This window comes from Ylistrum balloti, unplaced genomic scaffold, assembly GCF_031769215.1.
Source record: "Ylistrum balloti isolate Yb309-2 unplaced genomic scaffold, AGI_CSIRO_Ybal_v1 Utg370332, whole genome shotgun sequence".
Taxonomy (NCBI): Eukaryota; Metazoa; Mollusca; class Bivalvia; order Pectinida; family Pectinidae; genus Ylistrum; species Ylistrum balloti.
In genome coordinates, this window is record NW_026782241.1 from 892827 (window position 1) to 910366 (window position 17540).

At 34.0% G+C, this 17540-nt stretch overlaps 1 protein-coding gene across 1 annotated transcript; it reads right to left on the bottom strand.

The window, feature by feature from the left end:
- Positions 1 to 1194: 1194 nt before the first annotated feature.
- LOC132553530 (probable 28S rRNA (cytosine-C(5))-methyltransferase) lies at positions 1195 to 16041 on the bottom strand. The gene is made up of 18 exons (XM_060217778.1): positions 15888 to 16041; positions 15251 to 15290; positions 14588 to 14799; positions 13957 to 14060; positions 12614 to 12748; positions 12225 to 12280; positions 11085 to 11170; positions 10420 to 10513; positions 10138 to 10240; positions 9405 to 9494; positions 8541 to 8628; positions 7811 to 7951; positions 7148 to 7287; positions 5988 to 6077; positions 5005 to 5127; positions 4166 to 4263; positions 3203 to 3327; positions 1195 to 1788 (listed from the first exon to the last, which is right to left on the bottom strand). Exons 1-18 carry the CDS (start codon positions 15994 to 15996, stop codon positions 1520 to 1522), a joined length of 2103 nt encoding a protein of 700 aa, XP_060073761.1. The 5' UTR covers positions 15997 to 16041; the 3' UTR covers positions 1195 to 1519.
- Between the last annotated feature and the right edge of the window lie 1499 nt (positions 16042 to 17540).

Here is a 17540-nt window from a genome sequence, read left to right on the forward strand (position 1 = left end):
GTTCAGATGATGAAATGATAATGTAAAAAATAAAATCAAATGATATACATGTACACGTTTTTGTCATACTCCAGTGTAAGCAAATATTTTTCATGTCATTATATTACTAGTCACAATGATCACAATGGGAAATATGGAAGGATATACAGAGCAAGTCTATGATATGCTGCAAACAACATCGGTAATTACATCAGTGAGTGCAGTAGTTACATCAGTAACTGCAGTAATTACATAAGTGTATGCAGTAATTACATCAGTGAGTTCAGTAATTACATCAGTGACTGCACCACAAAAATAGAGGACATGATATGGATGGTTGGAAGCTGAGTCCTTCCGAGGACACATGGTGGCCATTTCTATAGACACACAGTAAATGTGAGGGTCACTTAACATGTCGATCACTTCTACGGATACACAGTAAACTTGTTGGTCGCTTCTCAGCACAGACAGTAAACATGTTGGTCGCTTTTCCGGACAGACGGTAAACATGTTGGTCGCTTTTTGGACACACAGTAAACATGTTGGTCACTTTTCTGGACAGACAGTAAACATGTTGGTCACTTCCCAGAACACATGGTGGCCATTTCTATAGACACACAGTAAACATGTTGGTCGCTTCTCAGCACAGACAGTAAACATGTTGGTCGCTTTTCCGGACAAACAGTAAACATGTTGGTCGCTTTCTGGATACACAGTAAACATGTTGGTCACTTTTCCGGACAGACAGTAAACATGTTGGTCGCTTTCTGAACACACAGTAAACATGTTGGTCACTTTTCAGGACATGGTGAATGCATTTGTCGATTTTCAGGAAAGACCGAATAGATGTTGGTCACTTCTCAGGACACACAGTAAATATGTACGGTTCTTCTAAGGGTAGGATTTAAACAAGTTTTGAGTGGAATCTCCTCGTAGCAGTAGTTACCTCACTGAACAACATATGAGAGGCCTGTTGCATGTTATCCAAAGTTTCTTGCCCAAAGACGCAACCATGATAGCACAGACCAGTCCGTTTCTCAGCTACCTGAGAAACAGAAACTGCCACAATAGGGAGTATTGAACCAAACATGTTGGATCTTTACCCAAGTTTACACAACACTCCAACTTACTTATTAAGTGTCCATGAATTTATTGATGAAAAAATTAATAAATACTGATTTATAGCAGATAAAATAAACACATATAAACATACACTTTCTCAAAAAAATTTAATTTCAACAATGAATTTCAACATGTATATGAATATCACTAAAATTGTTGAGAAAATGCACTTTATACTTCATTTGCATGGTCATGTCAATTAGAATCCATTTCATTACACTTGATCTCATTCCAAATCAAAGTTGACATAAACAAAATTCTGTGACACTTTCAGATACAAGGTACTTGGATGACACCAGCTGACATCTCAACATGAAAATGTCCAACCAAATTTTCCAAGCATGATTGATAACCCCTGACCCACATCATGACAACCATTAACATTAATTGTACAGAAATTATTTTAACTTCACATGTTTCACTTTCCAGCTGATTTAGAATTAGGTTTGAATTTCTTGAACTGTCCAGGTTTAAATTTCTTTTTGTTGGACTTTTTGCCTAACCATTTATTTTTGGATTTGCCTTTCTGATTTATTTTTGTTTCCTCCTCCTCCTCATCATCATCATCACTGTCCTTGTTGGAAGAGTTTTTCACATTTTCACTTTGTTTTTTAGCCTTCTTTGGGCTATTATTATCCATGACCTTTGAACTTTCATCTTCTGCTTCAGCATCAGTTGCAGTGCCACCTAAAATGACAATAGAGATACTTTAAAACTCTGTCTCACCTTCTGCTGTAAATCATTACTGATGGTCTAATTGCATTAATAGTAACAAACGTATCATTGAAACTGATGAATGCTCCCCAAAAACTCTATCTCACCTTCTGCTGTAAATCATTACTGATGGTCTAATTGCATTAATAGTAACAAACGTATCATTGAAACTGATGAATGCTCCCCAAAAACTCTATCTCACCTTCTGCTGTAAATCATTACTGATGGTCTAATTGCATTAATAGTAACAAACGTATCAGTGAAACTGATGAATGCTCCCCAAAAACTCTATCTCACTTTCTGCTGTAAATCATTACTGATGGTCTAATTGCATTAATAGTAACAAACGTATCAGTGAAACTGATGAATGCTCCCCAAAAACTCTTATCTCACTTTCTGCTGTAAATCATTACTGATGGTCTAATTGCATTAATAGTAAAACTGATGAATGCTCCCCAAAAACAACTTAATTGGACACAAAATTTCAACAAAGAGCAAAACATCTCTAATTAAAGACTTTCAGGTACTAAGTTTGGTTCAACTTATTTCTTCTTCCTCTTAGTATGACCAACGTATACAGCAAGTGTCATTATCTTAGTTTACATCAAAGCAGAGTTATGCTACGGACATAAAGTTTTAACAAAGTTTCATTATCTTAGCTTGAATACAAGCAAAGTTATGCTTGTGACACAATGGTTTAACAAAGGGCAATAAATCTAATTAAGGGATCACATGCCCTGAATTTGGCACAAGACACATTGTATTAGTATGAACAATGTATATACCAACTTCCATGGTCCTTGCTTAATTGATGGGAAAGTTATGCTCTGGACACAAATGTATAGATGGATGGGAAAAGTGGCAACTCAATGTTCCCAAAAAAAAACTTTTTAGCAAGTGTAAAATAAATCATCTGAGTTCAGAGTAATTTCAAAACTGAATTTCAATTCATGCATGGATTCAAAACAACTATTCCAGGAAATAAACAGAAGTAGTGTTAAATCTTATTTAATTTTGATAATTCTCCAAAATCTCAATTCTAAACATTTACATTGTCAGAAAGCAACTGTAGTTGTTGTTCACATTAAAACTGCAAATGACATATATTTCATCACATATTATTTACACAGTAATAATAATTTGTGAGGGATGGCCTTGAGAAATATGAAAAATGTAGATATATAACTGATAACACATATAAAGTATGGAATGAAAAGCCTAGGTATTCAGACAAAAAGACAGAAGATCCATCCACCAGGGTAATTGTTGCCAAAAAACAATCAAATAAATATTGGCTTAATCATCTACCTTACCTGTATCAGAAATTATTGGCTAAATCATCAATCTTATCCCTTCCCAGAATTACTGGCTAAATCAATGAACTTACCTGTACCAGGAATTTTATTTGAAAATTTCTTGAATTTTGCCACAAAAAATCCATCCATGTTGTGTGTATGTGGGTAGAATCTTCTCGTAAGTTTCATATGGGGATGGAATCTGTTTTGCTGGAAACTGCCAACAGAAGCATATGTTATAAAACAGAACACATATCACAAGCAAGTGTAGGGGGACACCTAAACCTTACAATGGTACATTACTAAACCTCTAACTAGACTCATACAATGGTACAGTACTATAACAGGTATAGTTGTGTAATGGGAGTCAGTCTATAATTTGTGAAGTGTTGTACAATGTTTGTAACACAGCTGACAGAGTATTGTGCTTCTTCAGCTCAGTTGTGGATTATTGAACCAGAGAACCAGGGTTTCTTCAATGTGGTACTGCTCAGGGTTTTTTGTCTGATCTTTCACAGTAATATTTTTTCCATTACCAGGTGTATATATATAAATTATTTTTCATATGAGATAATATGAAACATGTCTTAAAAGTTTTTATTTTACATCATTCACCAAGAAACAAAAAAAATCTTCGAGACAAGTTACCAAAAAATTTCACATGAAATGAAAACAAATATATTCTTTATTGCCCAACCCAAGAAAAAGGTACATACGGACAGGTTTTAAAGTCGAATGTGGACGACAAAATCAAACATAAGCGACAATTTTTCCGCGACATTTCAATTGAAGACGTAGCATTATTGTCCATATCATGACGTCACATTGACTTCTGACTGGCACAACCAATGAAAAATTCTCTGGGTGTATTTCACTACTATGACATATGCAAAAATATAACATAGGCAAATTCAGTGGATATCAGTCTGATTATACAGTAAGTATTGATGTATTTGACGCAGGTATTAAGTTCTGAGATTTCTATATACACTATGCTTTGAGAATATATCATTGATTGCTGAAGTAATGATAAGTGTGGATCAGAAAGAACATACTTTACAAATCCTTCCCTGCCAAAGTCAAGGCCTGTTGGAACTAGCTTCACATTCCTTTTCTTCAATGCGTAGTCAATCACTGCCTCGTTCTCTTCTGTCTGTAAACAAATCAATAGTTAGTCCTCTTAGATGTATTAGATGGACTTCAGATCATTGTGAAACTGTGATGAAATCAGTTTAGGATCAAAGATATTACAATTTATTACTCTGACAACATGTCTTCATCACATCTCAAACATATCATTCAAAATTTAGCCAATATCTCCTCCATGGTAAGTTGCTGGATGCTTTCAGGAGTAAAACTAAAGCCAGGACCAAGGCCTACCTTCTCTGCGCATGTAATGCAATCTCTACAAAATCGTAGGAATAATGTGCTTGTAAGTACATGAACGTGCAGTTGAAAATAAAGTTGTATGGAAAAAACTTATTCTACAACTGAAATTATAAAATCAAAATGTTTTCAATGCTTCAAATTCCAATTAGTATAATTGAACAATTTCTATAAATAGAAAAGGTGACTTTAACCTTGAAAAATTTATAAATTTATAAATCCACTTCAGGTATTTTCAATTATTAAATGAGAAAAGTTCACCTAATAGTGCCAATACATCAGTATAGGCAGGACAAATATTCAACACTACTAGAATAGGTCTTGCATTAAAATAGTTGTGACATAAATGGCAAATTACATATCACTCATAAATACATGTGTGATGGAGTTGTATGTACACATCAATTAACAAACAGATAGATGGACAGCTAATTGAAGGAATTTCACCTTTACATTTACAAAGGGTAATAACAAAACATGAGAGTCTTTTCTGTTCTACTTGACCTACCAGTACAGAACATGTTGAGTAGACTATATATCCTCCAGTTTTTGAGTTGGCATCACAGCAGTCAATGGCAGACAATAATAGCTCCTTCTGTAGATGTGCACAACGAAGGATATCCTTCTCATCCTGGGGTCAAAATAAACCATAGATAAGGACAAGATTTTAACTGATGCAGGAAGACATACAGGTATTACTTCAGTGTTTCTTTACACATTATACATTCAATTGACATTAATCATCTCTCTTGGAAGCAGTGTTATTTTAATTAGAGGCATTTTGTACAACATGCACATTTTTCAGCTCAGGAAAGAAAGTGATCACAGCCTTCTATACAATTTTACATTAAGTAAAGAGATTAAGAATCATCATCATCTTAATGATAAAATAATGCAAGATTTTACTAAAACAAAGTGAGCAGAGATTCTCATTTATATTAACCCCACTGCTGTGTTATTTTCTATATTCTTAACTCCTTTTTGGCCAAATTCATTGAGGGTTTAAGAAGTATCTTGTACACAAGTGTTTTTATTTCAAAAGTGGTAAAGGTTGACCTTTGACCTTTAACATTGACCATCACAATTTAATCAGGTGTAGAACTTGTTAGTTTGATGCTATGGTGTGAACACGAGCTTCCTGGCACATGCAGCAAAGGTAAATGAGGCATCTAGTACAAAAGCTTTTTTCAAAAGTGGCTAAGAGTGACCTTTGACCTTGAATGCTGACCAAAATCTAATCAGATCCAGGGTAAGTAAGATATAGTAAGTACAAGTTTTGTAAGGATGCACCCTTAAAATGTCAAATGGAATGTTAATGTAATTTTCTACACTGTGTTGTTAGAAGGTGTATATTTTTAATTGACTATGAAATCAGAAACACAACATGCATGCCATGAATTATATACTACCAGTAATTTAAGTTTACACAAATCAGAGCTTTGTAAAAAGTAATTATTACAAAGCTTGTTTCACAATTGTTGTGAACATTACCTTGTTCATTTTAACTGCTACGTCCTTGGAAATGACCCCTGTTCCACTACACGGTGCATCCAACAGAACTCTGTCAAATCCTTTCATTATCTACAACAGAACAACACAAAACCCTTAGTTCTTAGAGACAAGACAGACATGTATGTGCTCAATTTTATGTGCTTTGTGAACTATAAAATCATACATCCTTGTGAGGATCAATTTTCTTGGTTTTTTGAAGCAATTGTTTTTCCTGGACATGTGTATTAGTGTATATATAAGGCTCAATGGATTAAGAGTACATATACCATGAAAACAAAGAAAAGAAAACCACGAAAAAACAAGGATATTGTCATCAAGATCAACTTTGTTGGGCGGGGCATAACAATTCTTTCTGAAGTTATCATCTGGAAACCAAAATTTGATGAAATATATTTATTTTAGCGACAGTGACCTTCGTAGCTTATGTTTTTACCCCAAACTCAATCCCACTCTGTATTACCTTATATGGTAACATGATATGAAGTTTCAACCTAACAAAATCACTGGTACAAGTCATCATCTACCTAATCATGACCACACCAGGTAAATACCTGGTACACAGGTGACTTCTCCACAAGTCAACTTTGCTTTCATGTATCGCTGTTGCATCGAGGTCATACCAACTGACATAAATTGAGGCCCCAACTCTGTATATCATGTAAGCTATTGGTATACAGAGCACAGAATGGAATCACATGGAATGCACTGTAGACATGCATATGTATATTTTCAAAAGAAGAACAGTGTTTCACTTCACATTTTGGCCGATCCTTAGTTTTCTGTCTATCTAGTTTCAAAGACTTCATCATGGTTTTGCATGATACTCACATAGATATTTTGTATAAATATATACAGTAATTATCTTGTTTATCATTTTTGTTCATAAATAAAACATCAACAATGATGGCAGCCTCACAGAATCTTTAAATTTCCCATGGAAAAAACTTTGAAAATCCTTTTGGTACGTAACGTGCACATCCCAAACTTTGGACATTTATTTTCTCAAAGAAAAACTGTGCAGGTTACATGGGATTTTACAGTATCTAAGGCTACAAAATACATCAAAGAAAATTGTTACCATTACCATAACTGCCATATGGATTATCACTACTATTTACATGCTATGATTCAGAACCTACCTTTGGGAACACACGTCCATCATGGTGACACACAATGGTGTTTGTGATGCCCATTCTATGGATATTGCCTACAATGGCCTTTGCTCGGTCTGCATTAGCATCATTGGCAAATATTGTTCCCGTATTTTTCATCAAGGCAGCTGTACAGAAATTTAAAACAATTTTATAATGAAAAAATTTGAAAATCTAATCTAAAAGTAAAATCTACAGAGACTGTGGAATGTTTAATACAACCTGTATATAAAATAGATCTTTTTAGATAGTTTTTAACAGCTATGGTACTATGATAGTCTAAGGAGAAGCCTGACTGCACAGTTTGTGATTTATATAAAGAAGTGTGAAAACTGTTCTGTGAATATTTTATACATCCATACTTCTGAAGTCACAATTTATACTAAAGACACACAATAATACAATATACATGTACAGGCAAAGTCAAAAATTGTTTTGTTTTCTTCAGTGAAGAAATAAACATTTTCTAAATAGACATGAATGTTTGTGAACAAATATGTTCAATAAGGAAAAGTCAACAGACAATATGAGATACCTGTTGAATTACCCGTTTCCTTTAAGTATCATTTTTCTTAATCCCTTTTTTTCTGGTTTTCACCTAGCCCAGTAATTTAGGATTCAATATTAATCACACAATACTGATATATTTACCAATGTAGGTAGTCTTTCCACCTGGGGCAGAGGCCATGTCCAGTATTCTCTCACTTTCCTGGGGGGCAAGTGCCATGACAGGCAGGAAACTGGATCCACCCTGAAGGATGTAATGTCCAGCCAGGTACTCCGGGGTTGCTCCTAAATATGGCAGACCATACAGTGGTATTATAACTTATAAATAGGCTTCCTTATTCACATTTCAGAGTACATCATGTTGGATCCATTTGACACAAGGAGAGGAATGTAAGGAAAATGGATTAATATGTGTAGCAATGACAAAATAAAACTCCTGCTCATATCTTTTACTGTTCCATCTTTATTGGACTGTTGTTAAGAGTTTTAACCAAAAATTTAATCTTGATTGGAAGGAAATTTTGAGAAGAGAATAGAAACAGGTCAATGTTTTAAAGCTATTAAAAACTATAATTGTAAGTATGATTAAATCTCTCACAACAGGAAGATTTTTTGAACTTGCAATTTTTCACAAAATATTCTTTGACACATATTTTTGCATCAGCATAATTTACCATGTAACTCTGAAAAGATAATGACAATATCTGTGAAAATTTAGATACTTGCGTATTGTCAAGTAGTAAAATCTGAATCTGTACGACATGATGTCCTGAACCAATGCCAACTCTGAGTGGAAAGGTTTACATACCAGATTGATCATGTACATTTTGATATTATCACACTGAACACCAAACAATTTTACTGAATATCTTACCTAGGGGTACCTGTGCATCAAACACAATCAAACCAACCTTGGACCATTTACCAATGGGATCAAGGTTGACTCCCCGGTTGATCAGAGCCTGCAATTCAATAAAAGTAAGTACGTCAAAAAAGAAATACCGAGAAAGGATTTCACTTGTACAGTACAATACAACAAACCTATCAAATATTTCTTTATTCTAGAGTATTCCCATGAGTTTTTAGTTACTTTTTTTGGGCGTTTATCTCATTACTACAGCTATGGTCATACAAAAACAGTGTTCATGGATGTTGGGGCTAATAAATGATGCTATCGTAGTGCCATCACACTGAAATATCATAACCTGTACTACATAGTATGACATTCTAACCAGTCACATAATACAAAAGAGTGGGCTAATCATTAGGTAAACATCCCACTTGGTTTAGTTTATTGTTGTTTTATGTCCAATGAACAGCCAGGATCATTTAAGGATGTGCCAGGTTTGGTTGGTAGGGTAAAGACTGAATTCCAGGAGAAAAAACATTGACCTGCAGCCGGTACCTAGCAACTGCCCCATATAGGCCTCGAACCTGTTACCCAGATGAGGCAAATCTCATAGTCTTCCTCATTTAGGCAGAGACTCAACACCATGGCCAAAAGTTAGGTAGTGTCATGACAGACATTATAGTAAGACAAAAATGACAAAAAATTCCTATTTGTTTACCTCTTACAATCATGAATTGGGGTCAGCAATTAACTACAGGGAACTTTCCGTCAAAGAAACAATTTATTAGAATAATGCATTAAACATGTATCAATAAAAATGAGTATTTTCCTACATCTTTGGAATCATTTATGCAGTATGAGATTTTTCATCATCACAATCATCATCACCTGTGCAAGATCTCGCCTGCGAGTCTTTAGTGTGTTAGTTCTGATTGTCACTGGCCTTGGTACTTCATTTGCCTCCAAAAATTCCTGAACCTGAAATATGAATTTGAAAAAAAAAACATAAAAAAGACATGTATATATGTGTTCTTATTGGTCAAGCTATTTGAAAAGTTAAATTATATTTTTTAAAAGGTCGTTTTACAGGTTTAATGTTGACTGTACTTAATATCACAATGTTATGATATAGAACACTCAGTAAATATTTCATTTATTTTCGAAAAGTAAAACCCAAGAAAAATATTAGTCTCCCTTCAATATTGAACAACCAACAAGAGAAAATCACATTTTAATACAACTTTAGCATCTGAAAAAGTAGTGCCAGATAATGATTTGAATTACATCATACAGCCGTTTCCTTCTTTTAGGACTTGTCAGAGATATTAACAGCTAAAACTTTTTAAACATAGAGCATGACTGAGGAAAATCTTAAATCTATATCGGAGGTGCACTAGCCCCATATTTCAATAATTTTCATACCTGATTAATCAGAAGAATGTTAAGTATATATTCTGAACCATGCCTCTATTTGATTGAATTTGATGATGTTATGCAGGTTACAGAGAACCGATAGGTATGGGACCAACGTGTCTGTCCAGTAGGACAATATGGTGTTTAATGCCATTGAGAAAAGAGATTGATGTAAAATAATCCTGGTGCCTGACTTTGTGTTACATACCTCTAGAGGGAACAAAGTCATAATCTTTTCCATGAGATATTCATTATAGCTGTAGTAAGTACAGAAATCCGACCTCAGCTGTCGCACATATTCCTGGCGAGACCTGCAATTATTGTATGGTTACCTGGTAATTACATACCTGTTCATGTATAGGAAACAATCACCTTGACACAATTATTTTCATACTTTTCATTAAATGTAGGTCATACATATTTTTATCGAAATGTAAAAATAGTATGTTAAGATAATTGGTTATTCCAAAGACAATTTTTATTTCCCTACCTGCCAGGCTCACGGCGATCTTTGAAGTCTGCCAGGACATGCATCACTTCCTTGATCCTTTGCTGTACCATAGCAATATCTGGTGCTTGAGAAGGTAAACTGAGGTCAAGGTCAACATATATAGCATCGTCGTATATCACCAATATATTTCTCTCCATAGCTGTATTTATTTTCTTTAATACTTTGCAATCAGACCCCTTGAGAACATAGAATCATCTATTTTCACAAATGAAAAAAAAAAGGAAAGAAAAAAAGAAAAAAAAAAACACAACACATTCCCAATTTGGTAATTCAGATGTAGGATTCTACAAAATCTAAACTAACTCTTTCATTCCATATCTACTGGTTTCTTACTGTAAAAATGCTTAATGATAGAATTAGGTTTCTACACCCAAGCACTCAAATTTGTGAATGTTATGTGTACATGAATACATCCAACAAAGCGTGTGTTTTCTCTGCCACCCAAAACATTCTGCCAGTAACACTTAGCTCTGATACCACACTGTTTTTCCGAAGTTTGATGACTAAAATAGGTTTCACTCATGAAGAAATTCTAAGTTGAAAACCTGAAGACCTTAACTTTTATTGATATCACAGTAATGAAAGTTCCAGTGTATGAACTTCAAATCAGATTTCAAAACCACTTTCTTCTTATCAAAGGATATCTTCCTTTTCCACCTCCTGACCACTAGGCAATGTGTATTTCTCCATGTCTGTGATGTTTGTCTGCAGTTCTGCTTCAGCAAGTTCTCTGAAAACAACAAAAACGTGTATAAACAGAGTAACTGTATTTTATCTAACTACACAATTTGTTGAAGATAAGTTGCAAACTGAGATGGAAATATTTGTATAATTTGTATTTTTGGTTAAACGTTAAGAAAACCTGTTGAAGTGACATGGATGTTCTAAATCCTGTTTTATAGTAATGACAGAACATTCCTACTGTATAGTGTGTAACATTCCTGGGGAATTTAATTTTGCTGGATTCATGCAAATTACCCATTGAACATTTCTACAGTGAATAAAAATCTCCAAAACTATTTGTTGGGTCTGTATTTATGAACACCAGTTTATAGATATGCATGAAATTTAATATCAGTGAATTAGCCCAAACCAGAACAAAATGGAATATAAGCTCCACAAAAATAAACAATTATACGGTATTCTACATAATGTTTTTACCACCTAAATCAGTCTAATGTGATACAGTTTGTGAAGTTTGAATGAGACTCCTTCAGTGATGTTAAAAATATAGACAATTAGACAAGGTGCTAGTTGACCTATGACCTCAGACTCCGGTGATGCAAAAGTAACAAATCATACAGTACAAAATAAATTTCATGCATATGGAATCAGTTTTTTAAATCACTCTGTGTCAGTAACAATGAAAATACAAACCACAAGACAAATGTTTAGCTCATTGATCTCAAACAGTCACTTTGACCTCAATGCTTGACACACTTTCTAGGAGTAGTATATATGATGTTAATTCTTGTTCCCACATCTTCAAGACCTAAATCATTATTTAGCCACCAAAAAAATATAAATTTGCCAAATAATACTTTTGGCAATGGAATGTAAACATTAAAAATATTATAGGGACAGCTATTACTATTATTATTACAACCTTAACGGCTTGTCAAAAGGTCATTAGGACCATCAATCGTTAAAACAGTGATGACTACATAGATAATGAGGAATCCAATTTTACAGTAACAGATAATCTATCTGCCTGTGTCTATACCACTTCCATATAATTAACTCTAACACACATGTTTATATACCAAAGAGACCAGGTGCCTTACTTGTTTTTCTCTCTCTTCTTTTCAAGTTTTTTGGCTTTCTTTTCTACAGGTAACAGCTGAAAATATATACAATATCACAGTACAATAACAAAGTCCATGAAAGGTTTAAGTTAATAAATGGGTCATTTGTTATTATTGGTATCAACATACTGATTTCTAATTTGGGTTGTGGGCAATTATTTCTTAAAGACTGGGATGTAAAATACAAAACACTGACATGTCAACAGGATTATAATTCAACCTCAAATTTGATTTAACTATGGCAAAATATGGACAAAAGAAATATTACCCCATCAATAATTGTATTCAAACCACATCTTAATTCCACAAGGTACACAAACACATTTAACAATGTAGTATATCTATACAGAGTGAAATAAGTCACTTACATCTTCATCCCCACTTTCCTCGCTGTCATCTTCACTCTCGTCATCATCATCATCATCATCTGATAATCCCAAATCATCATAGTCATCTCCTGCCACGCCATCGCTTTCCTCATCTTCATCATCATCATCTTCTGACTGCAAAACAGAGAAAATTTTAATAACCAACTAAAACAAGATATTCTACTGTAAGATATTTTTCAAACTCGGTATTGGAGACAGGTTATCAGAGATCAGAAAAGGAAATTAACATTGTACCAGAAATTTTTAACCTTAATTACCAACATCCTGCTGCTCATCACACATAAGTTGACACTTCTTTTTAACACTATCACCTATATACATGTATTATCAAATTATACACATGACAATTAAAAACTAGAACTGTGAGCCAATGACTGGCTTATACACCCCTACCCCCTTCTCCATACCCCTGTAATTTGCAAAATATCTTAACTTTATAATACTGACATTGTAATTTGAATAGATTTATAAATCTATAATAAATTATGTATGCATATGTAAACTCCAACTTGTTAAACTCTTCAAAAGACATGAGAAAGGAAAACCTGTTTAAATTGGTCAGTTACCATGATACAGTTGCTATGGCAAGCAAATGTTTTTTGGGGAAAAAATTTGCATGCACTACCCTACATGGTCACTATCATCACTATATGTAATTTCATTGAAACTGACCCACTAGTTTGGTGGAGTTGTCCTCACAAAACACTGAAAAATCTTATTTATAATGACCCATTACTGAGGCAACAACACATTTTTTGTTTAAAAAGGGATGCATGTATATTTACACATTGTGCCTAACATTGTGTCATAAAAATGAAACTATTACATTAGATTAGGAGAACTTGTTCAGACAAAATTTTCAAACAAAATCTTATTTACATTGACTAGTTTCCTTGGCAACCAATATTTTGCTGGGAAAAAAAAGGTTGCATGCACATCTACACATGGTCCCCAACATTCCTGTGTAGTTTCACTGAAATTGATGCAGTAGTTTAGGAGGAGCTGTTTGGAAAAATTGTTTATGGACATACAGAAAGACAGAAAAGTTGATTCCAGTAAATCTCCTCAAATTTATTGTACAGGGTTCTCACACCCCATTTTGGGACTGGGACCCCGAGGCAATTAGAATTGGGAAAAATAATGGTGTTTTCCTTAGAATTGGGAAAACTTCGGGTCTAAATTGGGAAAAAAGATACTATTTTGCATTGGGAATTGGCCCCAAATCTGGCAGATCAAGAGCCCTGTTGTAGGAGGGTATAATAAGGCAACTTTATACAGTATTTAGAAGTTCACTGAGCATTTGTTTATTAAAATCAGTATACCTCATCTGAATCCATTAACTTTTGTTTAGTTGATGGTTTTAACCAGGCTTTATTATCATCCGAGTACCCCTTGACAGGCTTCATCTCCTCCTCAGCACTATCGTCTGCAAAATTAACATGCAAATTATGTAATTCAATCCTGTTTGAAACAAGCATCTTAGTAATTTTTATTTTTATGACCCAATAACATAATAAAATGATATTGTGTGTTACATTGCTTTGAATGGCTGATGAGGTGAGCAATATTTTTTTTCAAGGAAAGCCTTGGTTAAGCAAAATCTAAAACCTGATGTTAAAGTTTATTAATATCATCCTGTGGAGCCATAAAATAAGGAGTATTGGTTATTGTATTTCAGATAGCTTAATAAATAACAACTGAAACAGTCACTATTCTTTAAATTTGGGGTTACACCTCAAATATTCTGAACAGTTACACTTATGCTGATCTCTATCATATATACTTTCACTGTTCCAAACTTTTCAAAGAGACGGATGCATTGCACTTGTGCTTCAGTGTTTACTTTGCTCAGGTGATGTTTTCCAATGAGACATAGCAAAAACATATTTTTAAAAATACTTCCATATTATTTTAATTATTCTCAAACTAAATTCTTTTTGCATGTTTGCTTACCTTCATCATCCTCATCATCATCTACCTCATCATCGTCACTTTCTTCTTCACTTTCACTTTCTTCCATTTTCCTTTTCTTGTTAACAACAGGAGCCCTTGCAAACTTTCCAGGCTTCTCATTCTCTTTTTTGTTTCTTTGTTGTAATTTTTCCTCTTTTTTCTTTTTCTTTGTTTCTATTTTCTCCTGTTGTTTCTGTAATCTTTTCTTTGCTCTGTAAATGATTCAAATTACACTAAAATTTCACACATGTATCAATTTCAGTTTCACATTTCATGATAAAAGAAACTTTCAATTACACATTCAGCTTATTGATTTTGTTCTTGTGAGATATTTTGTATTTCTAGATCAAAACATTCTTTTTTTACATTATCTGTCGGTGAAAACAATGGAGACTATATGATTATTTGTACTTAGCTGATGGTATGTGTATCTGGTCATAGCTAAATTCTAGAAAATCAATGGTCATTTGACATGAAAAAAATCACATCATTATTGTCAAATTGTAACTAAACTATTAAAATTTGCAAGATCTGTCTGTGGGTGCATATAGAAAAAATGTAAGTTTCCCAAAAAGTGATGCTTTGCAAGATGCTGCCGTAGGAAGAAGTGGCACACAGGATGAATTTAAATGCTTTTGAATGTTTATGACAAAAGTTACATACCGTTGTTTCTGCCTGCTTGACAACTTCTTTTCAGAATCATCTGAAAACAAAAAAATTAACAATACATTTAATATGTATCCACAATATATTGTTTTTTGCCACAGTTGTAATTAACAACACCAAGAATAATATAAAATGGGAGGGGGTTAAGACCAACACATATGTCATACTCTGCTACACATACTGAGCATCAAACTAGTCACTTAGTAAGCCAAGTTCGAATCCTTGCAGATCTAGAGGTATTGAAATAAATAATGATAAATATAGTTGCATATATCACTGACGTTAATATTTTGAGGTGAATAAAGATATCACAACTACAACGATGATCTACTTATCACTTAAGTCAAGAAAACATAGCATATTGCCAGATTTGTTGATAGATTAATTATATATATAAATGGAATACTTTTTTTCAAACATCTTGTAACAGAATCTTTGAACAGTTCATATTTTATAAATATATATTCACAGGTTATGTGCAGATATACAATAACCATATGGACAAAGTCATTGTTTTTAATGCTTGACGTAAAATTAAGTTCTTGTATTATGTCTCATCAAGTCTCTTTCGTCAATTCATGTGTTTTCTATACGTGTACTGAATATCTGAATGTTGGTGAGATTTTCAGCTTACCAGCATCTGCATTTTTTAAAGCGCCTGGAAGCTGAGGTGGTTTCTGCTTTTTTGTCTTTCGTCCAGGCCCTGATTTAACCACATTTGTCAGGTCCCTTTTTCTCCCCATCGCTAATTATGCCAACGGTGTCCAGAAATATATCTCAAATATTCACACTTTCAACACGTGTTTAGCAAAACAGCTACCGTAAATTAGTCAACTTCCGGTTTTATGTCGTAAAATGTTGGACCAACAAATGCCACACTATTTTACTATATTATACAGTAACTTGTGATGCTCATCTGTCCGCCAAATGTAAAAGTTGTCTCGTATTATCGATTCGGAGATTGAATTACGATTTTGTTAAAATATGTTATTTTTATCATTTTTTTTTGTGGGTGGGGGGGGGGGGGTATCTTATCTCATTTTTTTTCTTTCATCTCATTTTCATTTGAACGTAAATCTAGACTTAAAATAAGTCCGTGGATTTTAGGTGACGAATCATAGGCAGAATGAATGATTGACACTTTAGATAGCAGCAGACTGAATTACAGTTCACAGATCGAGGGACTCTGGTGCACGGCCATATAAAACGATAAGGTCGTAATTAGTAAAAGTTACATGCTACGCCCCGAATCAAATTTTGAACACGTTAGGTTATTATGAGATTACAAGTGAGTAATTTCTTGGAAAAGTTCATTTTTACAACATAAAGAGTTATTTATCAGTCATTCGCCATCAATATTCTTTTGTTTGCATCAAATCACTTTCTTAGAGAGCAGTTTGGTAATTCGACGGAGGAACCATGCAGTATTCCTTCAGAATTCTTAAAACCACATATGGATTCTGCACTACCATTTTGTTTTAATTAACCATTTGTTGTGATATCCTGACACCAATATTTAGAGGTGTGACCCAACCTATGTAATTTTCCAAAAGTTTTCACTGTAAAATACATTACTGCACTTGGTAGAGACCTTTATAAACACAAGCATGTTTTATCTAAATTTTAGAAATGTGGAGTATCTATCATACACAGTTACATAAAAAGAAATATTTGACATGTTTCTAAGGCGAATAGCTCTGAAAGGTGGTGATTACTAAAAGATAGGTTTAAGAAAACGGCACAACATAGATTACATCATAGATTACAGTCAGATTAGCGAAGTAATTTTAGCGTGAAAACCTTATGTGACTTAGAGAAGTTGGATCAAAGCTAAATCAACATCTTTCGCTTCCAATGTCCCTTAAAAATATTAGATTTCCAAAACTTTGCTTTTCATAACTGTCTCGTCTATCCTAAATCCATAGTATAAGAGCTGAAGGCCAGCTTCACATTGGTGGGTTACAACACAGACCAATTAGAATCAAACTATGTCAACATCTGGTCGGAAAAGGGCTGTGTAAAAGTTGTTTTATTTGTGCGCAATCGCGTTGCAAATGAAATGCAATGAAATAATCTTATCGTTTCCGAAGGGAGGCGACCATGTTAAGATCGACCCCTGGGTCCATTTAGGATGTTTTTCCGGTATTTGCTCATAGAGCGCAACCGTTTAAAGTTAAAGCGCTATATCTCTTTACAAATTGCGCTTATATTTTTATTGCGGTGCCGTGACAGTTCACAATATCGTAATCCGAGAATGAGCTGGGATTTTGGAAAAAAGGAGGGGCCA

Bases quoted from the DNA above. Each gene is read 5' to 3' on its own strand.
- LOC132553530 (XM_060217778.1), bottom strand. From the start codon at position 15,996: ATGGGGAGAAAAAGGGACCTGACAAATGTGGTTAAATCAGGGCCTGGA. The intron at 11,171-12,224 runs GTAAGGCACCTG...TGTTGTTTTCAG, and splicing joins AAGAAGAGAGAGAAAAACAA to AGAACTTGCTGAAGCAGAAC. The intron at 3,328-4,165 runs GTATGTTCTTTC...TTCTGTTGGCAG, and splicing joins GGCAGGGAAGGATTTGTAAA to TTTCCAGCAAAACAGATTCC.